This window comes from Polyodon spathula, chromosome 12 (assembly GCF_017654505.1).
Source record: "Polyodon spathula isolate WHYD16114869_AA chromosome 12, ASM1765450v1, whole genome shotgun sequence".
In the NCBI taxonomy this organism is placed as follows: domain Eukaryota; kingdom Metazoa; phylum Chordata; class Actinopteri; order Acipenseriformes; family Polyodontidae; genus Polyodon; species Polyodon spathula.
This window is the reverse complement of record NC_054545.1, coordinates 34,034,844-34,058,706: the sequence shown is the minus strand read 5'-3', so window position 1 is coordinate 34,058,706 and position 23,863 is coordinate 34,034,844. Positions and strand designations below refer to the sequence as shown.

Here is a 23,863-nt window from a genome sequence, read left to right as displayed (position 1 = left end):
TTTAAGTATTGTTTTTAATAATAATAAAAAATAAAAATCTTCTCAAGTTTTTATCTCGGTAACTGAGGGTCCTGGAATTCAGCATAATTTCTGTTCTTTTTTTTCCAGGTTTCCTCACTCACTGATGCTGGGTCCTCCAGGCATGCATTCTACAGGGATCCCTCACCCAGCAATAGTGCCTCCTTCAGGCAAACATGAGCATGACCAGTATGACAGAAACATGTATGTGTATGTATGACCCAATAGCAACAAACCGACTGGGGACTCTGCCATGTTAATCTCTGATACTATGATACTCTGTACCTTTCCTGAAAAGTTTACCATACATTTATTAGTTATTAGAACAACTATTTTATTATTATTATTATTATTATTATTATTATTATTATTATTATTATTATTATTATTATTTGTATGTATTTTATTGTTTTAAGTATGATTCATTTACATCAGAAAATGAATCAAACTAGAATATCAAATTTCAAATTAATAAAAATGAGTCAAACAATTCACAAGAAGTATAATGTAAATGTAAGTGTTTTATTGCTGCAGGAGAGGGTTTAAAGCACATCCTCATTAGTAAAACACATGTCCCTGGATGGCAGGTTAACTCTGTGTGTGTGTGTGTTTTGAACAGGAAGCAACATCAAGAGCCAAAGAGGGAGAAGGAGCCCAAGAAGCCAGTGATCAAGAAGCCCCTGAATGCGTTCATGCTGTACATGAAGGAGATGCGGGCCAAGGTGATCGCAGAGTGCACCCTGAAGGAGAGCGCCGCTATCAACCAGATCTTGGGGAGAAGGGTGAGCGAACAGATAAGCCAACAAAAACAACATCCCTCGTTGCATTTGCAGTACAGTGAGGCAGCAGAATCAGCGTGACCCCTTCTTGTTTCCTCACCTCCAGTGCGTTCCTCTTGCGTGTGCATTGGTTGAATTATCTCTCTTTTTTTTGTCTCTTTACAGTGGCATGCCCTTACCAGAGAAGAACAAGCCAAGTACTATGAGCTGGCCAGGAAAGAAAGGCAGCTCCACATGCAGCTGTACCCAAGCTGGTCAGCCAGAGACAACTATGTAAGTGAATCACATCTTTTCTCTCGGACTGCAAACTCTGATCTATCCATTGTGTCAAGTCTTTCGTCTCAGTGTTTGTTTTGTGTTCTTTTTTTTAAGGAAACATGCATATCAATTGCAAACCTCAAATAAAAGAGGGCTATTTATTAGGAAATGCAAAAGGATAAATATTATTGTACATACCAACTTATCGCAGTTAAGGTTTGTTTAGTTGAGTAGTCGTTGCTGTAATTAGTCAAAACTGTCTCAATCTGTAATGATTAAAATTGGGTGTATTGTAACTCCTATAATTCTGTTCTGGCCTTCAGCAACAGGAACGTTTTCATACCAGCATGAGTAGATATAGCAGATTTAGAATACTTGAGCAACAGATATGTCCTGCATGACGCTGGTCAGCGTCTGGGCTCCTCCGGGGTAATTGCTCTCCAATGCTGTACCGTGCTGTTTCCATTATAGACCTAAATTCTTTAAGTATCATGGAATCTGAGAGCTATTTAAGACTTTAATAGCATGACTATTTTGGATGATTTAAAGAAGCTGAAAGTTGATATTGCCCTCTTGCAGGAAACGAACCTTAAAGGGGGATCGGGGGAAAAGAATAAAGCAGATTGGGTAGGGCAAATATTTTACACAACTTACTCTACTAACAGCAGGGGGCTTGCTATCCCACTCTCTCTAGGCATCTGGATTTTAGAGAAGGCAGCATTACATGGGATTGCTGTGTATTACAGTATATGGAGGCTTTTCATTTTAGATACTGTCAGTAAACACTTTAGTACACGTAATATGGGTATCCAGGACAAGTGGGAGGGGGGCTTTGCATGTGTTAGTGGGTATGTCGACAAGGGCAGGGTACAGACATCCCTAAAGTCAGACACATATTTGGATCGGCATCCCCAATAAGAAATGGGAAAAAATATGTGTTCAGAGGAAAGAGCACAAGGACTTTTCCTGTTACTGATTACAGTGCACTCCTATATAATATCATCCTTTCTTAAAAAACAATGTGATGACCTGTATCCACTAAATTACATTTTCTTTATATGCACTTTAATGTACAACAAGTGTCGGTGCTTTCAGATGCTTTTTGCAATTGTATGATGGTACAAGACTATGGGGATGGCTTTGCATTGTGATTGTGCTGTCTTTTTTTATTTTTGCAACTTTCGGTGATTTGTTCAGTCTGGTTACGAGGTATACCTGTCAAGCTTACACTTACCCTAGATTAAAATTTGGTGCATGGATTTCACTGTGTTTATTGGGGAGGGCTGGAAAATGTTTTAAAAAATGCTTGTGATTCATTGACCCAAATTCAAAGAACACCAAAATTTACTTCTATGTTGCTTAAAATCATGATATTTTATCAGTGCAACTTCACCTGTGGTACTCTGTCTTTAATATGGTGTTTTATAGTGACTTCTAGTTGCTGTAATTGATCAATTAATAAAAAAATAGAAAAGAAAAGATGTTAAAAAAAACTACTATTAACAACTAAGAAGGGAAGGGCAATTTTATATATATATAGATATATATATATATATAATAGTATATATATATATATAATATATATAAGTAATTATTAATTTTACACGCATAAACAGGGCAGATAAGTTGTCTTGCAGACATTAAAATTGTTCTTATCAAGTCCAAGCTGCTGACTTTGTCTTCATGCAAATTTGTTTGTAATCCTCCCTCTGATTTACTGAAGAGTGTGTAAATTAAGCTAGGCGTTAGATCTCATTGTGTTTGGAGTGTGAAAAGTCAAGTGTGTGATCACAGCTCGTGTATTTTCAGTTTCTACACACACTGGCACCTACAGATTTTTGGCAGGCTCCAAACAAGCCACAAAGAAATAAATACTATTTTCAAATATTTGTTCCCATTTATATTAGAAATATGAAAATGTTTTCTCTTTTGTTATTAGTTTAAATATATAATGGCTGCTCGGTTTTCTTAGCCTCCTCCTTTAAGAGAAAAGGAGATCGAAATCTAGGTCACGTATCCCAGTCATGTGATCTGCTATCAGACAGGAAGTACAGTTCCTCCCACGATGTGTATGCGCTTGCTGCGGTCTGGATCTTTCCACCTTCACTCAAGCCACAAAGACTCATTTAAAAAGTCGGAGGTGAAACCTAAAACGGCTGCTAATCCTTTCTCTAATCCCGATTTGACTACTTTCAACATATATACTGTAGTACAGTGGCCCTTTAACTACTCTGTCAGGATGGCTCACTTCTATGCTGCCTTCAGCCGTATACTGCATTTGGAGATTGTCTCCAGTACCTATTTTTTATGCCTATGGCTTATCCTGATTCTTCACACTTGAGCTGTACAGAATACACAGTATACAAGGTTCCAGTGCAGCCTTATGTTTAGAAACTTTCCAGTCCCTCCATGCTTCTGTGCAGTTTTAATGTCTCATCGTTAATGTGTCCCATTTATATTAGTCCTTACATTATATGGATGTACAACCTGCTTATTTCAATCTGTCTTCTGCTATGGTGATCAGAGGTTTAGCCTCAATGCCTCTTGAGTTCTCTGTTCTTTCACTGTTGGTGTATGTGTGTATCTGTGTTTGTGTGTATAATATATCAATTAAATGTACCTAAAACATTTTTTGGCAAGTCCAATTGACCTAATGTATTTAAAAAGTGTTTTTGGCAAGTCCCTTTGACACATGTCAACTCAAGAGTCCAGTGTAGCCTCAGGAGTTCAAATCATCTAAAGTGGAATTGGTCACCATTCATCATCTCTGAACTTTAACAGCTTACTGTGAAGAACAAATAAGATCAGATCTAATGGTCCTCTCAGGAAACTAGCTTGACAGCCACTGAATGCAATACAATGCAACCTCTTTATAACTCTAGCGGGAAGCCATAGCTAAGAGACTGCTGTACTTGTGCTCTGCCTTATAACTAGAATGCAAGTGCAGCTGAACTAGCATTATGGCAATAACCATATATCAGTTTTTACGCTATGAAGAGCTACCTGATAACAAGGCTGCACTGTGTGATTGACAAAGAATCCCAGTACTTTGAAGTAAGCAGGTCATCTGCATGTTCATCTCATGTGTTTTTTTTTTTTATTTTCTCTTATTTTAGGGCAAGAAGAAAAGAAGAAAAAGAGAGAAGCAGCCAGACTCCAACTTAGGTAAAGCAATTCCATAAACTACACTTCGGGCTTCCATCCAAAATGTAACATAACTAAAATTAATGAGGTGCAAACACTGAAGGTGCTAATCTGGCAGTACTTTTTTTTCATTGGCAGAACAAACAATTATCTTGGAGCTAAGCATGTTAATATAAATGATTATGTTGGGTTATGATATGATTGCAACTGCACTTGATCATAATTACTACTACCAGCTATATAATTATATAATGTTACTGTACTTTAAAATCGATCCATTTAAAACTATTTACTGATATTTAAAATCTATAAAACCAGGAATCTGAAATTATACAAAAGCTGCAACTATGTGCTGAAGTGGGTGGTTTACATACTATAAGATATAGTGCAATCTAGCTATTAAACATTAAGCTCATTAAGCATGATCAACAGTTAGAACTTGCTTACATGTTTGTCTTCAGATTTAAGGGGTGTTCAGAGCAGCTCAGTGAAAGAACCCACTTAACGGCATTCTGAGTTCCCCTCCTGAGCAGCTCAGAGTGCTTGGAGACACTCGGTTACTTTACTCACCCGTAGTGTAACATTGCAATCACAGTCGTACGCCAACAAAGTGAGAGGTGCAACTTTGAAGTAGCTGTGCTTTGTTGGGTTAGCAATGTCGGGAATGACTCTAACAGAACAACAAGACTTATTGGCAATTTCCTTTAACCCTTGAAAACGGAGGTGCACCTTCCACATCTGATGGACCAAAGCAGTCCCAAGAACCTGTTAAATAATTGTCTCCTTCTCCTCTGAATAAAGCAGCTGTGTTTTCAACGCTTCAATAACAAGACGCTAACATTTTATTTTTTAATCTGCTTTCTATTTTTCCCTCTGTTCTGTCCCTCCTCCTCCTCCTGCTCCTGCTCCTTCTCTCTCAACCCCACTGTCCACTGCGCATGCTGTCTTGTGCTCAGACCCTGGCTCTCCTAAGAAATGCCGAGCTCGCTTCGGCCTCAATCAACAAACGGACTGGTGTGGCCCCTGCAGGTCGGTATCACAACCTCTCAGTGTGCTGCTGGCAATGCTCTCTCTGCTCTGCTCTGCATGACTCTTGTCACTAACATTACAGAGTTATAGCTATGGCCAAACAGTTTGCATCACCTATCATTTTAGGATTGAGACCATTAAAATAAATAAATAAATAAATATAATTTAGATATTTTATTTAACATACTGTAATCAAAGAAACTACACTTTGTTAAGTATATGGAAAACTACAAAGCAGTATATAATTCATTGTGTTAACGTAACATTATTCAACAGGTTTAATTCTGTAACAATGTTGTAATTCAGCTGTTGTTTTTACAGAGACAATCTGTATTTCCAGCTGTTGTCAGTACTGCCTAGATCCCTAGAACATACTCTGCCACCCTTTTTCAAAGCATTTAAAAAAAACTAACAATTAAAGTACATTTTCAAAAAGGGCTTGCAATCATTTGGTCTCGAAACATAGTGGGACATCAAAATCATTGTAAGATAAATAGAAGGGGAAAAAAGGACCACTAACTTCGATATGGAGAGAAGCAGTGTAAGTATCTTAAGTATTGTTCAGCGCTGACTTGAAGGTTGCCAGTATGGTACTTAGAAATATACAAAGATTTGATTTATGCAAGGTGCGCTTTCTCACAGATTAAAATTTAAATAGCTATTGTGACTGTCATGAAGACCAGAAAGATCATGTATTTTTATTTTTAACAGATTTGTAGTAATGTTACGAGGGATGTGGTTGAAAGCATTCCGTTGCATTCTAACCACCCTGTGTATTGTGTCTTGTTGTAATCCAATGTGCCGTTTTTGTTCTTTTCTCTTATCAGCATGTTGATTAAAACCCAGTTTCATCTTCATCCCCTCGTATTGCATTGTGGCTGACACATTTTGCTTTAGATGTCTCTTTCTTATAAATTTGTATGATTCTGATCTTCCTAGGTGTGTTTTTAAAAGATAATAAACTCACAAAAAAAAGCTTGTTTTCTGCACTTTGACATTTGTTATGCAAATCTCCATTCACTTTTCAATCAATGTGGTCGAGTCTCTGCATACCACTGTAAACTCTTTGTGATTAAATATGACCTTTTAAGTATGATGAAAATAAAATGCTTCGCTACATGTCAGTTCCCCTTATCAGACAACTTTCCCAGGTCTTTCTGGACTTTACCTCGAATGGTGGTGATTCAAATCGGAACTTACTGCTATAGTCGGCCTAGTCTAACCGTGTCATACTTCTTTTTTTTATTGTTTGGAAGATTTCCAAAAGATCAGTGGTAAATGTGTCTGTTAATAAAACTAGTTTCTTGACTGCCCTCTAGTGTAAGCTTGTTAAAATTGAAATACATGTTAGTAATACGGAGCCCAACCAAATGTCCTTGTGGTTAGTGACTATAATCTGTGTTTCCATTGCCATGAGCTCATGTAAAACTTGATGCTGCATTGGAATGGGCAGTTCTTTTTAAAACTGTTATGGCAGGTGTTTAGTGTAAAGCATGACTGCATGAACATGTTTTTAATAAGGTCTGATGATTTAGACATTCAGTTAGGAAAATATAAAAAAAAAAAAACTACAGCATACCTACAAGTCATCACAGCACATACAACCCTGTTTTAAATGAATCATGAGAAGAAACTATCAAACTATTTCAGACCAGAAAGCCCACTCCCCTTGTTCTTCAATGGCGAATGCTAAATCACTGCACACTGGTGACACTGTGAATCCACCCTTTATTTACAGATAACTCTCTTGACTGTTCCTAGGAGGAAAAAGAAGTGCATTCGCTACCTTCAAAGAGGAGGGTGCACCAGCCCCGATTCTTCCGATGGAAGTGCTATAGACTCTCCCCTCTCTCCCACTGAAGCCCATCCTCATCTACGACAAACTCCAGAAGACCTTGCTGGCTACGCAGACTCATTCCTACAAGAACAGACCCCCTTCGACCTTTCAGCTAACACCAAGACTACTGGACTGTCAGTACCAAGTTCACTGGACACACGACATCGCCTGCCAATGACATGCCAGCCTTCATCGTCATCATCATCATCAGTGTACAGTGCCACTATCACACAAACATAGTGTTGCATACAAGAATATAAAAACTGATGCATTAAAAAGAAACAAAAAAAAAAAACTGAGACTTGCAGGGTATTGAAAATACCTTTCACCAGCATTTTACCATGACAGGAGGAACAAGAAAATGCCAACTGCTCAAAGTGTATTCTGCTTTCTTTAACTGCCTTTGTTTTTGCCCTTGATGCCAAGGAAATGATGCTTGCTCTAATCGTTTCTGGAGCTGTAAGTTTGATGTCACTGTGTATTACTTGTTAAAATGATAAAACACACAATCTACAATCTGCCACTCTGGAAGACAGCTGAGAACAATGTAGTCATCTGTATACTGACATGTTGCGTGAATCTCACTAGCTATGCTTTTGCCTACTACTTGTTTTAGAAATGGTACAGTCCTGTTAAAGACTGCTATTCGTTACTGAAATGTTTAGTGTAATTTAAAAGAGGCCTGCCTGTTACAATATGCATGTCGGTTAGAAACATGCAGCTTCCTTCTGAAGAAATTGGCAAATCCAACCTCAACTGGATTCAGTTGCGATTTCCAAAGATTCTTTTTTTAAACATATCGGGCGGGTGTTTTTTTTTTTTTTTTAACTTGAAGCACAAAATTGTAGTTTGTACTCTGCCACATTTCTGAAATTCTATGAAGTAGGGTAAGGATTTTATGTAGAGGATATTGGGTCACTGCTGATTTTCATCATGTCAAGTTTAAAGCACATTGTACTGCATTCTGCCGTACTACAAAATTGATTTGTTAATGTAACCAAGTCAATTGTTTTTTTTTTTTTGTTTTTGGTGCAAAGGCACTTACACGACTCAAGGAGGGTTGAGAGCTTATGAAATGCACAAAGGTAAAGAAAAGCAGCTCTATAAATTTAATATATTTCTGAACATTTAAAGCCTAAGTGGATTATTCAGGACCTAAAACAAATAAAACAAAAGTATAAAATATATATATTAAAAAAAAAAAAAAACCTCTACGTCTAAACCATTAACTAGTCTAAATAAAAAAAGCAATTTATATTCGTGCTTTCCTTGAGAAATATTTAATTGAAAATATTACATTCTTCAGGTAAATCTAAATATTGCTACATTATATTGTAATAGAATCAGCGTGCTACTCTACATGCAATATCACTCTGCAGTCCTAGCCTGAAAGTATAGTTTATATAAAAAATGCTCAATGGTCAAAAAAGTATTATAGACTTAGAAGTCAAACTAGCTTGTGCTTTCAGCAATCTTACTTGCAATTATTAGGTAGAAAAATGGTAATTGTTACTCAGTTTATGGTGTAAAATTGTGCACTACATTTGCTGGCGTTTTGTGGTTGTGGATAAAAAATGATCTCCATTTCTAAAGTGACATCCATTATTAGAAACATTTTTCAGCAGTGCTTCAGTAAAACTGAAGATTGTTGAGTTAAAAAGATCTCTCAAAAAATAACCAAATGGGTACTGTATATCTTACATGGACCTTGGTCAAAATTTGACCCTATTGATGCTTTAAATGTTTAACATTTTTATATGTAATTGTTTTTTTTTGTAAAAAAAAAAAAAAAAAAAAAAAAAAAATACAAAAAAGTGTTTGCTTTGCTTTTAATGTTTTACAGTCTTGTAGAATTTACAGCTTGTTTAAGGTTGTGTTCAAGATGTAATTGTCGGTAAGACGAAACAAAATCTCAGGCGTGACTGTAAACAAAGTGTTGCTGCCAAGAAAAACAGAACAGGTAAATTATTCACATCTGCAAGAAAAAAAAGCTTTTATAAGTGACAAAAAATGGGTAACTTCTCGCTCAATTGAGAGTTCTGCCTCAGTCTACCAAAAATAAAAAGATAGCTTTATTCTGACAGTTAACATATTTTGTACTCAGTTTTGATAATGAATATGACTTCTGAGTACATCTGAGTATTGTGGTCCAGTCCTGTGATCTATTCTACTACACTCCAGCTGATGGTGCTGTGATATTAGAATTTACTTTTTACAGTGAAATGCTGGAAATATTACTGCAGGCTTTGGAGTTGCCTGAATACAAAGCCTTACGGTACATACCAAAAACTCCCCCCCACCCCCCATCCTTAGACACCTGATTACAATGTCTCAAGTAGCCGGTTTCAGTAATACTTACCATTATATATATATATATATATATATATTATATATATATATATTTAATCAAATTTTTAAAAAACTCGCAATTTTTTTTTTTTTGTCAATTGAGAAAGGTGTTGTGCCATTAATCATTACATTCATGAATGTAGAACTCAGAAATATCAAGCCTAAAAATGTAAACCACTTCATGCATGTAGCAATGATACAGTGTACAGAACATGGATACAAATATTAAATGTTTGATTTTACCTTGGAGTGGAGTTTGTTTTATTTGTTCACCAAGAAACCTATCATGGATATTTAAAAATGGGTTTTAACTAATAACAAAACTTAAACCTGAACTCAATTTCACATCTTCTATTCAAACAATTAAAAAGTATTTGTTTATTGGTTTATTTAAGCTAGAGTGGTCCAAAGTGGTCATGGTTCTCCACCCCTTTTGTCAGTGAAATATTGTTGTTAGCAAGCCCAAAACAGGCTGAAATAGTTGTATACTGTAGGTCACCCCCGACATATACAATTAACATTAATATTTCAGCAAAATACAGACACATAAGAAATGTGTATAGGCTTTCATATACATTATTCAATAAATTCAAAACATTTTACTTTACAAATCCGTACTGGCCACGGTTGAGTATAAGGGCCCACAAGAGTGCTACATCAGAGAAGCGTTTTAGTTTCACTTTGTAGGCACAGGCACTAAAGCACTTTATGGTACCGGGACAACATTCAGTTGGAGATGTGGAATAAGAACAAAACAAAGAAGAAAAAAAGTAGTAGTTTTGTTTTTATTTCATTATATTGTAATTGTCAGAAACTGGACAGCATACAGATGGATTTGCAAGTGGTTTTATTTACAATGTTTAGCTATCTAAAAGCTGTGGTACACACACACACAAACAAAAAATGAAGTTTCCTGTAAAATGTTAAACATGAACCTCATGTTTAAAAATGGCAACAAGAAAAAAAAATGTTCGGGCCTTCAAAAGGTTCATAATCTTCACTTTCAATTCTAAAGAAAAAAGTAAACAAACCCAGACACATTTGTAAAAAGAAAAAGGAAACAATGAGGAGGGGGTGAATAATAGGCATTTAAATTATTTGCACCAAACAAGCAATGGGAATTATCATGCCGTGAATGCACAAGTGATTTGCTGCTCTATATTTTACTGCAATAATTATGAACAGCGCAGTGCAACCAGTATTTGGAACGATCCTTACAGTGTGTCAGTGTTAGCAGGTAGAAACTCATTTTTCTTCACACCACTGGTTCTCCTTGCGTACCTAAAATAATAAAATGTAAAATTAAGGCTTGGAAGTCCAGCTGTTCACCACGTAATTACAGCAGATCATCTTTTATCCAACAACTGTTGAGATCTAGCATCAAATAACATTATACATTCAATTTTACTGTGCAATGTGTTTATTTTTCTTTAAATGGATCTCACTTTAGAACCTATCCTGGCATTGATTCTTACTGTCTTGCAAATTACACTGCATTGCCCTTACTCCCCAGCTCGTGCAACAGTAATGGTAAATCCTCTCTTTATCCCGCTTACCTAAACTGCAAAAGTATCCCTATATCAATACAGCAGGGCCCCAAAGCACTTTGGATTAAGTTTCTACCTTATAACAAGCAGTGTATGACACATAAGCAAGTCCTCCTTACCTGTGCTTCCTCTTCCTCGGTAAAGTCATTTTTTATATTGAAAGTCTTCCGAATCTCTTCTGGAGTTTTGCCTTTGATCATATTCGCAACTGTCTTACAAGTGACATCTAGAAGGCCCTTGATGTCCAAATAGTTTGCAGCCTGTGTAAATGAAACAAAAATAAATAAAATCCAGACATGTGTACAGCTAAACATAAGATTTAGGGGCTGATCCCTGGGAGAACAAGTGCAGCAGAAATGTTTGCAGGAATGTGGTCAGGCTACACCAGTCTTGTTACAGGAACTTTATTCTGCATCCTTTATCACCAGAGTTATCACTGTCTAGGACTGCAAGAACCATAACAAATAAAAAAATAAATACAAAAGAAAATCTGTAAATACAAAATGAGGCATACCGTCATAAAAATAAAGCACAAAATTAAAGTGTGACAAATACACATACAGACACGTGTCCCTTTTTGTCCTCAGAACACCGACCGTGTAAGTACAGTCTGAGGAGGGGGTAACACCTACTCTAAGGAATAAGCTAATTGCACATTTTCTGTCAGAAGCTTGAGAGATCTTAAAACACCTGTGGTCTTACTCTTCAGTTGGTAAATACAGCCAGTAAAGTGACATGTCACAAGCACTTCTATCACACACATTTTTAGATACAGTATAAAATTAGTTATACAGACCCCTTTCTTTTGCTGACTGATCAACTGAGGTCAAAAAAAGGTCAATTTTAACTGAATTGACCCGGTAGGGTAACGTTATATCTAGGAATAGAGTAACTATTGCACAACAAGTAGACAACTGGGCCAACCCATAAGGTCCTCATGATAAACAACTTGAAATCAGAGCCAAGTTGGTCCTCATTTTCTTGAGCATTTAAGTTTGGTACTATTGTGAAAGTTGAAGAGTTACCTACCAGAATGAGTTCAAAAAGAGTGCCCTGGTCTACTTTGAGGAACTCCTGATCCCAGACAGGGATGTCATCTGTTCTCTTCTCTTTGTTTTCATCATCCTCAGGAGGAGGGGGGTCATCCTTGTGATGAGTAAACCACTGGATTACCTAGAACATTACGAAATGCAGACCATTTGAAAACTGAAGGATTAAGGTAGTAGGGTCCATGCTGCACAGCTCTTCTAAGATTTGCAGTGTTTTACACTTCATTGCACAAGTTACAGAAAAGCTACAGAACAAAATAATCTCCCGTCATGGGTACAAAAGGTTGATTTAACATGAAGATTATTAAAATTACACCTCACTGATAGAGTATGTGTCTAAATTATTGTATTTTACAAACTAACTGCACTGGGAAGTACAAAGTGCATGTGATTTAAATGGTTAATGTCATCCATGAGAGAAAGGAATCAATTTAATCTGCAGAAAAAAACAACTCTAAGGGCTTCTGTCTTTGGCAAGCAAATTTACCTTTTTAAGAATAGCTGCATTAACATTGGGAAGAGGAACAGGATCATCATCACCTTCATCATCCATTCCTAAATCTGGATGTATGAAACATAAGTTAACAAATGTATTTAAAAAAAAAAAACACACACACACAGCTTTCCCTGATATTACAGAAGGTCAGTATTCTGTACTTTCCCTGAGGATAGGAAGAACTATAGCATTGAAATAAGTTAATACAATTAAAATAATATCTTAAATCTAAATTCCTTGACAACTGTTAGAACTAGGTTTGTGAAAATACCATTTAAGTTTCTGATCTTCCACTTTAACTATGTTGCCATAATTTGAAATAAACTACAGGGTGTCATTTAGAGCTTACAAAAAAGATGAAAGAAATGTAATGTGAAATATAGGTTATGTTTATGCAGTAGGACTGTGTACAGTGAGAATTTCTGCTAAATTGTTTTACACCTTACATTCCTTAGTAACTACATGTCAAATTCAAACATATTACCTTCCAACATAGTCTTAATTGTTACAGACTGTTTTGCAATTTCAACATCAACTTCAAAAATCTCTCCATCAGAACTCTGCAGCTTAATGGTGGGCATCTGGAATGAAATAGTATACAAATGTTTTAATCTCACTATTTTCACAACAATCCACAAACCGTACTGAGAGTGATTCTGGTAGTTTCCATCGTCAACCATTCCCGTAAAATGGTTAAAAAAAATAAATAGAATAAAATAAACACACACACACACAACATACTAAGCCCCATCCCCCCCCCCCCCCCCAAAGCTAAAGCCCCACACATCTTAATCTTTCTCCATTTAAGAAACAGAGTCAAGAATATTAAAGCAACCTGATACAACTGACTGGAAATTGTGCAAAAAAGCCTCTCTGTATAGTAGTAAGTTGTATGTAATACAGCAGATTTGTGTTTAATATGGGGGGGGGGGGGGGGGGGGTCTACACAGCTAAGCATCTGATCTGAAATGAAAAAAGATATAGAAAACTAACTCCAAGTTTCCCATGTTTAAGGGAAGGTTATCGGATCCACAAATTTTAATCCACTTAAACATTAGGTCAAACGTCCAAACCAGAAGCTTGTGAAATCAGATCATTCCATGTTCAACGACTATGCATTCTTATACAATGCTTACACCCTGCAATCACAACATGTCACACGTGTGATATATGCCCCAAGACATACAAAGCGACCAAGAAGACGACCTCCGGAAAGATGGCAAAATGACATTAGGATGATGGACGCAGCAGACAGGCTTTTGTGACAGAATCTTGAGGAGGCTTTCATCCAGCAGTGGATTGAAAAAAGGCTGTCGATGACATGTGCGTGTATATATACACACACACAAACAATTATGACGGGCAGGGACGTATGAGTTAATGACACTACAGCTGCAGAAAACGCTACATATGAATAAGCTTATTTCAAATACTATTTTAAAAAGATAGCAAATTAATTGATTATTTATGTATTACTATTCTTACGATGCACGTAATAGTATTTCTGAACAAGCTAGTAATATTGTAAACATGGTGGCGACTTTCTTTATCCTGCTGTCATCGCTCTTAAAAATATCCAGAACTGACGCGATCAGGCCTGCAGGTCACGCATTGCAAACACTTCCATTTATTTATTACCAAATGTAACGTACAAATAATTGTGCCGTACCTTTTTAATGTTAGGGCGGTTGTTTTTGTTTACTTGTACACCACCGTTGTTACTTGTACACCCACATAATATATATATATATATATATATATATATATATATATAAAACACAAACCACTCGGTCAGAAGGAAGGCCTCTCCTGGCAACCACACTCGAGAAATTGAAACATTTTGTTTTTAAACAAAGAAGGGAGACAATGTTGATTACACAAAGGTCCAAATGACAATCAATTTGACCAGTTTATATATTTCAAAAACGGTTGTAATACTTACAGCGAATAAACAATTAGTTCACAAATATAAACAAACACGACGGCGTTCCAAATACAGACTACAAATAGTCCGTTGCTTTTTGTAACAGCACCGCGGCGACGCCACAGTAAGGCGCCACTTCTAGTGCCTGTTTTCATTTTTTCTACTTTTCGCCGTCAGTTTTCCAATTTATTAAGGAAATACATATTTTACGTTATTTTTCTATTTTATGTGGAGCAATTTCACATTTAAACTTTAAAGATCATGTTTACATATTATATTGCACAGGCAGAATTTTATGCGTCACTTATTCTTGCAAGGGGAGGTGGAGAAAGCTGTGAGGCTGCTGTGCTGTTTTTATAGTGCAGCCACTATCGCGATTTACTTACTGGTTTGAGCTGATATCCGCAGGGATATGGGGTTTTAGAATCGGCCCAGAAAACTGCCTTCACGTTCCCTGTTAAATATATAATCAGCAGTCAGTTCAGCATCATGTATAAATATATATATATATATATATATATATATATATATCTCTAATATTATATATATATATATATATCACACACCACAACACACAACTGTGTGTGACTTACAGTATCCAAAATAAATCACAATTTAAGAAGATTTTATAAGAAAACTTTAACAGTAAAGCTGGCGATCGTGTGATCTTCTTTGTTAGTTTGCCGAAGTTGGATGATGCGGTAAACAGTGTTTGTTATCATATAGTATGCATCGTGTGCATTTGATGGATGACACGTATTTCACCATTTGTTTTGCGAAAATTACACAATTTTATTTGCATCACTAGTAGAAGTAATGGTCAAGATAAGCGAATGTGAGTGAACTAACTGGCTTTCTACTGTTATTTTTCACAAATTTTAAGCAAACTAATCCAAAACAATACTTAACCAGTTAAAATATAAAACTAGAAATTCGGCGTTGGCAGGTGGTAACAAAACTGCAGTAGAGGCTCGAGCTAGCGAATAGTGAAATATAGACCACTAGATGGCAGACCTTCTCTATCTTTATTAAGAACGTAATTAAGTTTTATGTATTTATTTTTATACGCTTAATTAACTATTATTCAGTTATCTATGTAGTAACTCTTGTGTGGCACTGTTTTGTCAAACCTGTAGTCGTCCATGTTTGTCGTTAAATAAAAGTAATTTTGAAAAAGTGCGTAAGACCAACTTTTTTTCAGATTCAAAAGCAGTAAAACATGTATGGTTACATCCTCTTACCACCCACTTATCTAAAGCAACCCCAATCGTTTATTCGCTTTGATAATCCAGACGTCACTATATTGCACATGTGAAAGTAGTCTGCATTGTTAAACCTAACAAGCAAACAAAATAAAATGAAGTGATGCTTTAATTACATGTAAAGACATTTCTTACGAGACCGCTAACAGATCCCTGTCAGGTTAAAATGTTCACCCCAGCTCTAGTTGGTACAATATTTTTCATTGACCTTTCATCCCTGAAGTCAGTGGAGGTTTGGATCTCACCTTCCTCGCCAGAAGTCAGAGCTTATCCAGTGTGTGGTCACAATTTATGGTTAGACAGTAGCCTTTGTAAACTTAAATATTTTACTTTATTGTTCAGTACTTGTACATTTCACTCTGACAGTGGTGCAAAACATCCCTAACTTTAAAAAAAAATAATGGAGATTCACAAGAGGTTTAGCATTACAAATGTATTAGAAATACATAAATACACCCTACCATAAATAAAATCTCTAATCCATGCTAGTTTGTAAATTGCTCAATTCTTTAAAAATGATTGCATGACTTGGAAATGCCATTTAGATAATTGAAGCCAGACTGTTTTGAGTGCAGAATGGATGTTAGAAATAGCTGTACTCCTCGCCAGTCCTTGTTTACTGAGCTTTGCAGCCCGAAATCAAATAGTGCTCCGAATGGGGCATCTTCCAGTAGTAGTAAAAATAAATCCTCAACACAAGAACCACATGCTAAAGTTACATCTTTTTACATATGCACAAGCATATTAATGTTAACCCAAGTGGCATCTTGTTTATAACAACATTTTTATAATAACATCACATCAGCATTTGGCATTGAATCGGTGTATACCTGAATGACCCCCCGCCCCCCAAAAAAACTACACACATTAAATTTTCAGAAGGAACAACTTCAGTCTTTAATATTTTTCACCTAGAGCCTTCAATACAGACATAAACCCATCCAAGTGTTAGTGTTTCCATTTAAACAATGGCATTCAGCATTCTTGCCAATACAAGTAAACCAGACATGTTTAAGCACTTGGTTCACAAGTTTATTATGGGAGGAAATGCAGGACATCTCTGAAGCAGAATTTCAGAAAAGACAGGCTCAGTGGAAAGTTATTCTAATCAAGTATGAACCCTGTAACAAAACAATGGGAAAAAAAACGAACAAAAAAAAAAATGCAGACAAAAATCTGGATTAAAATGAACAGAATTTCCTGAAAATTAAAAAATGATTAAAGTATTCACACAAGTAAAGGAGGCCTTGGTATAAATTGGTTTTAAAATGTTCTTTAAGCTCAAATGGTTGTTTACTGCTATCTTGTATCTACAGTCATGCTGAGTAAAGCTATAGCTATATGGAAAATTATTACTTTGTTTTGTTTTTTTTTCAATCTTAGACAAAGCAAAAGTAACTACAAACTGTAATAGGCCAGAAACGGTGGCTTGTTGACCTGGCGATAAAAACAAAGTTCTTAGAAATTCATGCACGGAGGAATTGGTGCAGTCTTAAATGAGCATGGTCTTCTCAGACTGAGGCTTTTGTATTTCAAATATGGCACACCTTTTGGTCCTTGTACAGCGAGTTTCTGAATGTTTAAATAAGGTTGGTTAACTGGACAATTTGAAGTTACTGTTGCTCTTCACCCATCTCGTTTAGGCAGACTGTACGTAATTCATGGCAATACTGTACAGATTTTAAGATTCAGTTTTACAGGAAGTAATCAGGAGTGCGACGTGTCACATGGGGCTCTCCTCTGCGAGGTGCAGGGTCAAACTGCAAGCTGTAGAGCAGAAGAGGGGGAATAGAAAGAGGCGTTAACTTGATAAACCAGGATTAGACAAATTCAATTTCCTTGCAAACATTCCATCTGCAGTATCAAAGCCAAGTGTTTTTATTGCCTACTTTGAACTTGCTGCTGAAGATAGTTTTTGCACACTTGTTAATGTGGATTTTTTTAATTTTTTTTGCCATTTCAGATTATAAGACGTGTTTTAACAGTTTGTTTAAGGTTAAAACGTAAAGTATATAGAATACTTTAGACACTGTAGTAACTGTATGCTGCAGTACTTACAAGGAGTACTTAAGAGTGTCATCGAGTTCCATTATTGCAGCCTGGTTGCCACAGCGATAACAGTAATTTGGTGCACTGAAAATGGTTACCACATTGCGATCATGACACCAGTTGTACCCCTGCAAAACAGTACATCTGTTAGTCTATGCAACGCAGATAAGTACTAAAAATGATTTGCACAACTTAAGATAACTGGAATATGGGAAATCAATTTTGTAATTAATTCATAGCTCTCTAACCCACTTTGTTCCACAAGTAAAAAAAAATACATATATATATATATATATATATATATATATATATATATATATATATATATATATATATATATATATATATATATATATACACACACACACACACACACACACACACACACACACACACACACAACATCTTTTAAAAGGATTACAAGTGTTTCCTTACCTCCATTACCAGTTGATGAGCTCTTGATACCAAGGTAAGGCCATTGGCATGATTAAAAGTTTCAGAAATATCCTGACCAAAGGTGTAACCAGCACCTCGCGGAGAGATTCCCCAACCACCACGGTCATCTGGATCTGACCAGAGTAAGTCGCACATTGGACCCTAAAAAAGAAAAATGTTATATTTTTTTGGTTTATGATTAACGTTATCCTAATAGGATGACTGAAGCATTTATTATACATAGTAATCACAGCTTTTCTGACCACAGTACTCCATTTATTGATGAAGAATGAAGTTAAACTGAATGTACCTCATGTGGAACTTCCTGTAAACGATCAAGGGCTCTGATGTGATCCAGTGTATCTATAGACGGTGACAGCCCTCCATGGAGACAGAAAATCTGCATTTAAAAAAAAATAATGCAAGTCAGCATTGCATCAGGAACATTAAACCAGATAGATTTTTCAATGAACAATCAATGAGACCTTAAATTGGCACTCAGCCTACCGCATTGATCCTCGGGTACCATTACTAAATGCTGCTGCATAGAAACCGTGTCCACGTCACAAAATAAAACGCCTGTCGCTCATTTTTCTAGCAGTTTCATTATGCTTCATATGTCTTCTCTACATGAGCCACAAACACAAACTGAATGAATCAACTCCAAACTTTTAATATCTTAACCAATCAGATTCCCATTAGTTAAGCATTTGTCATGTTCATTTACAACTGCAGGTTAAAAAAGTACTCAAATACACTAGTTAAAAACTGATTTTTAAACAGGCTAAAAATTACTAAATATATAAATTCTTACCTGACCGTCTACCAAGGCAGTTAGAGGAAGATAATCGAAGAGGTCTGTGAAGTATTTCCAAACGTTTGCGTTGCCGTATTTCCTTAAACACTCGTCATAAAAACCATATACTTGTGTGATCTGTCGGCTTTCGTGATTCCCTCGAAGGATTGTGATGCGTTCACGATATCGAACCTGAAAAATAAAATGCTACTTCAGTAAAGCGTACCACAATATTTTATTTACCTAATTTGTGCCTATCATTGTTGTAGTGTAGCGAAGCATGAATCAACAGTTTCCTTACCATCAAGCTAAATAAAAAGGTTTTTACTAGTATGTTATCTCCAGTAAGCACTAAAGAACCCTGGTGCAAGTAAAAAGAAAAACATAAATCTAACTAAACCTTAGCAAAGCAAGCTCAAGATAATAATGACAAATAATTTAGTACCTTAAGAGCTACAAGCAGTGTGACTGTTTCCACAGAATAATAACCTCTGTCAACATAGTCACCCATAAAAAGGTAGTTTGTGTCTGGTGATTTGCCTCCGATTCTGAATAGTTCCATAAGGTCATGAAACTGCCCGTGGACATCTCCACAGACTGTGACTGGACACCGCACCTCCTGGACATTTGATTCTTTTGTTAAGATTTCTTTAGCCTAAAAATCAAACAAGAAAGCAATCGGATAAAGAATCAATGTTGACTAAATTGCACATTACCTAGAATAGTGGTGATGTAATTTAAAATTTCCTGCAAAGCACTAATGTGAACGTTAGATACAGTTGAATTACAGTCTGGTCCATAATCTGGAAACAAATCGTACATCTATAATGTGACTGATTAGGAAACCTTTGATAATTAAAGAATACCAATAATCAGATGAGACAGCAGAAACACAGAATATAGTTGATCGTCGAGAAAATCTAAATGTCACCTACAATATCAGTCATACAGTTGAAAGTCAAGGGCACCAGCATAGTTTGAGCAATTTTTAGAAGTAGTGACCAAACAAAATGGTTTGCTGTCCTGGCTAATTGTATCTCAACACAGGAATGGCAGGGAGGGAGAAACGTATTTTCTTTTTTTTTTTTTTTTCTTTAGGGATAAATACCCAAAGCCTTCCTACAGGATTCAACACCAAATAAACAGAATAACCCTCTATTCAGTCAGGTAGAAAATTCTGCAAATCTGTACTATAATTAAGTTAAATTAAATGACCTGCCGCTTTAGGGATTGTAAAACAAACTAACAAGGGTGGGTGCACACTGATCACAAACTGTTGATCAAGTAAACTATACTGTATAAGAGAAAATAACATTTTGGTTGGGGTTTGTTTAAAATGTACAGAAATTTAAAAAGTGTAATGTAGTTTGCCTTTAGAATGCCATTTCATTTTTCCTGGTTGGGTAAACCTATTCCCCTGCATGTCACTGTAGATCTTTGTCAACATGGCTAGCTATCTAAAAACACCCACAGGTAAATGTGGGTCTGCATGCCTTCAGTTTTACGCAATGCTCCTAACCTGTACTGACAAAACCTGATGGGAGAAGAGGCCCCTTTGCAGGTTAGTATTACAAGACTGCTGCTTCTGAAAAGCAAGCAGCCCTGTTAAAAACAAAATGTATCAAAAGGTACAGTATAAAACACAACCACAACCCTGAACACAAATACTCTTCTGTGTCACTGCACACTTTCCAGGGTTACCATTCTGGGAAGAACATTGGACCATTCTACAATAAACTGTTCCACTGTGTGCCTATAAAATTGTAGTTATACAGGGTTTGTGTATAACTAGACTATGCTCAACAGTAGGTTTACTGTGTGTGATTAATCTTGATTTAAACACACACACACACACACACGTTTAACCTGTTCATTTCTTTCAGGAAATGTCCCAGATTGATGTCCAACTGCTAAGCATAATTTGTTACACAATTAGTTATCAATACTATGGCATGACCATAAAGAAAGACGTTTTGTAAAAGCTTAATATGTGGGAGAACCAAGAGAAGTTATGCTTTTATTTATAAAAAATGGCTGATTTCTAAAATGCAGACCAACTGTAGTCTCCTGACCTACAATCATGCTGTGTGTGCTCAAAGGTAAGGGAAAAAATATAGTCTAATATGCTCTTAAATCTATTTGTCATCAGAAAATAGTTCAATTACTTTTTAGCTGATTTGCAAGTCAGCAATACTACATTTTCCATGTATTCCATTGAACCTTTTAAAAGACACTTTTTGAAGGATTTTTAACTAAACAAGGTAAATGAAAATCGGTATGCATACAAATATTAACAAAAACTAATCGACTGTAGTTCCATGAATGTTAGTGCAAAGAGGTTTGACTTTCTTAAACAGAACAGACCTATAAACAGATACTTGATATCTGTGTGTTTAGATCGAAAACAGATAAGAGTAGGTGTATGACCCGGGCACGTCCCTTGCCTCTCACACAGTATATTGTTACTCGACTCACTTAAAAAAAAAAAAAGTTTGTTATTTTGTTGTATTTAAGTTTTGCCAATTAATCTAATAGTCATAACAGGAATGTCTTCAATTTACAGTATGCGTAAGTACCTGTATTTTACATAAAACGATTCAATCACAGAAAATTAGTAAACTATTTCAGGTATTCCATTACAAAAATCATTAAAACAATATAAGAAAATTATATATATATATAGTAATGTGTGTATGTGTATATATATATATATATATATATATAGTATATATATATGTAAACAAAAAATGTATGATTATCTTTTTAAATAAAAATAAAAAACCCTGCAGTATATACCGTCATGTATTTTGCTTTTAATTTCAGTTGTGAATGGAGAGGCGCCATTTTAGGATTCTTGGTGGAGAAAAATGCCACTGGCAATGAGAAGGGGGGGGGGGGGGCAGTCAATTGTTAAAACATAAATAGCTACACACAGTGCACAAGCCACTCGTGATTTACGTCCGCTTTACCAAGGCAGTTAGCTAACAGTTAGCCCCTGTGCAAACGTGTATATATTACGATAGTGCATTACAATATGTTAAAAGGCAGCCTTATAATAGCCGCAGATGCAGACACTCGATACTGTACAACATTTTTCGACTTATACCTATAACGAATGTAAAACGGAAAACTGGTGAACGCAATATTTCAAACCAGTTGCAATGTTTTATCATTCATACATTACAAACAGTTACCCATGGCAATTCATTCCGCCATCTTATATATTATAAGCCGGTGTGCACTGCAATTCAAAAATGATCCGGCAGTACGTCAAATCTATTTCGAGTACCCACTTATTGCACACACACACACACTAAAAACAGACATTTCTTAGTTTAAATGCGTTTTTTTTTTTTTTTTTTTTTTTTTTTTTTTTTTTTTTTTTTTACCTTTTCGCAGAGCGTTTTGACTTGGCTTTCAGTTAGCTGCTTGCATTCGTTCAGTTGCTCGATCCATTGATCTATTTCCTTCGTGAACGCCTTTTCGTCCATTTCTGATTGTTATTAAACAGAAAATTTAAAAGAAAAAAAAAAAATACCCCCACGGAACAGAGTATACGCTACACAAACTCCCCGACTCCGTGCTATCTAATAATCCTACAAATGTCAGTCCGAAAGAGCAGGAATTACTAAAAAAAAAAAAAAAAATGTAACGAAAAAACGGGTGAGAAACACGAAGACGTCAAGCCTCCTCTATCCCTGCCTCTCCGGCTGTGCCTAATGGCCGCTCTGACGTCACTCACTCGGTGTTGAGCACTTACTTCCTGTTCTAGGAGGAAGCAAACAAAACACAACCTTACCATAGATAAACACGGAACGTATTGGGCTGTGTGTGCAGTTTATATCGTGTCTAAAATGTATTTTCATTGACATTATATATAAAGGCTGGGAAAGACCACTAACATTAATATAATTTAATATATCCTTTATCATAACATATCAAATCAAATTTTATTTATAAGCCGCCTTTCATGACGAGCCACCCCAAGGCTCTTTTAACAAAAACAAAAAATTCGGAAGTACATTGAGTTTAATAAAAACAATATGAACAATAAAAACAGCAATTGAAAATAACATTTTAAAATTATAGCAAATAAAGCTAAAGATGAAGAACTCAAACCGAATAAATTGGGATATAAAAGGGCCACCTGTCCTTTGCTTTAAAATCTTTGGAACAGATAGCAGCCCTGCATCTTGGGATCAGAATGGCCGGCCAGGGGTATACAGGACTAAAAGATCCTTCACATAGGCCGCCGCCAAACCGTTTAGGGCTTTATAGGCAATAAGAAGGAACTTAAAGTCAACCTGGACAGCACCAGGAGTGAGTGGAGGGCTGCTAACACTGGTGTAATGTGCTCACTTTTTTTGTTTTGGTTAGCACCCTGACTGCAGCATTTAGTACAAGCTGCAATCGTGACAGAACACAGTTTGAAATTCCAGAAAACAGGGCATTGCAGTAAATCAACCCTTGAAAATATAAAGGCATGTATCAGTCTCAGCATTGTGCTGTAAAAGAAAGCACCTCACCTGGGCAATATTTCTAAGGTGAAAGAAAGATACCTTAATTATATTCCGAATATGTGGCTCAAAGGAGAGGTCAGGGTCAAAAAATACACCAAGATTCCTAATTTCAGTTCTTTCAGAGTATGGGAAACTATCCTCTGTGAAGGCAGACAGATCTATGTTTTGTTGTGTTTTTTTTATCTTTTGATCCCAAAATCATTATTTGTTTTATCTGAATTTAACATAAGAAAATTATTAGACATCCATACCTTGATGTGAGCAAGACAGCTTATCACACTTTTTATATGAAAAATACAGTGTTTTATATTATGTTTTTTTTTTCCTGTTTTTTGTTTGTAACTAGTGACACATGTTGTTCTTGTTGTAAA

At 36.0% G+C, this 23,863-nt stretch overlaps 3 protein-coding genes across 19 annotated transcripts in view; 1 reads left to right on the top strand and 2 right to left on the bottom strand.

Moving 5' to 3' along the window:
• The window catches only part of LOC121324311 (transcription factor 7-like 2), a 48,761-nt gene extending 39,922 nt beyond the window's left edge, over positions 1-8,839 (top strand). For 3 of the 16 annotated variants that reach the window (XM_041266020.1, XM_041266023.1, XM_041266030.1), the window contains 7 exons: positions 109-228; positions 638-800; positions 963-1,070; positions 1,635-1,682; positions 4,172-4,220; positions 5,156-5,228; positions 6,990-8,839. In XM_041266020.1, the coding sequence (XP_041121954.1) occupies positions 109-228; positions 638-800; positions 963-1,070; positions 1,635-1,682; positions 4,172-4,220; positions 5,156-5,228; positions 6,990-7,305 (877 nt within the window). In that variant the 3' untranslated portion in view covers positions 7,306-8,839. Of the gene's footprint in view, positions 1-108; positions 229-637; positions 801-962; positions 1,071-1,634; positions 1,683-4,171; positions 4,221-5,155; positions 5,229-6,966 lie in introns of all 16 variants that reach the window. The other 13 variants (XM_041266021.1, XM_041266024.1, XM_041266022.1 and 10 more) reach the window with 9 other exon arrangements.
• Positions 8,840-10,185: 1,346 nt separating this feature from the next.
• Positions 10,186-14,558, bottom strand: LOC121324310 (S-phase kinase-associated protein 1-like). The gene is made up of 6 exons (XM_041266019.1): positions 14,449-14,558; positions 12,991-13,087; positions 12,498-12,571; positions 11,991-12,134; positions 11,081-11,221; positions 10,186-10,695 (listed from the first exon to the last, which is right to left on the bottom strand). The coding sequence occupies exons 2-6, from the start codon at positions 13,085-13,087 to the stop codon at positions 10,660-10,662; spliced, it is 492 nt and encodes a 163-aa protein (XP_041121953.1). The 5' UTR covers positions 14,449-14,558; the 3' UTR covers positions 10,186-10,659.
• Positions 14,559-16,702: 2,144 nt separating this feature from the next.
• LOC121324408 (serine/threonine-protein phosphatase 2A catalytic subunit alpha isoform) lies at positions 16,703-22,698 on the bottom strand. Of its 2 annotated transcripts, XM_041266243.1 has the most exons (7): positions 22,362-22,696; positions 19,418-19,627; positions 18,991-19,164; positions 18,487-18,576; positions 18,177-18,338; positions 17,751-17,869; positions 16,703-17,459 (listed from the first exon to the last, which is right to left on the bottom strand). In XM_041266243.1, exons 1-7 carry the CDS (start codon positions 22,461-22,463, stop codon positions 17,387-17,389), a joined length of 930 nt encoding a protein of 309 aa, XP_041122177.1. In that variant the 5' UTR covers positions 22,464-22,696; the 3' UTR covers positions 16,703-17,386. The 2 variants fall into 2 exon arrangements, with proteins under 2 accessions (XP_041122177.1, XP_041122178.1); XM_041266244.1 differs by lacking the exon at positions 17,751-17,869 and having other exon boundaries at positions 22,362-22,698.
• Positions 22,699-23,863: the final 1,165 nt, after the last annotated feature.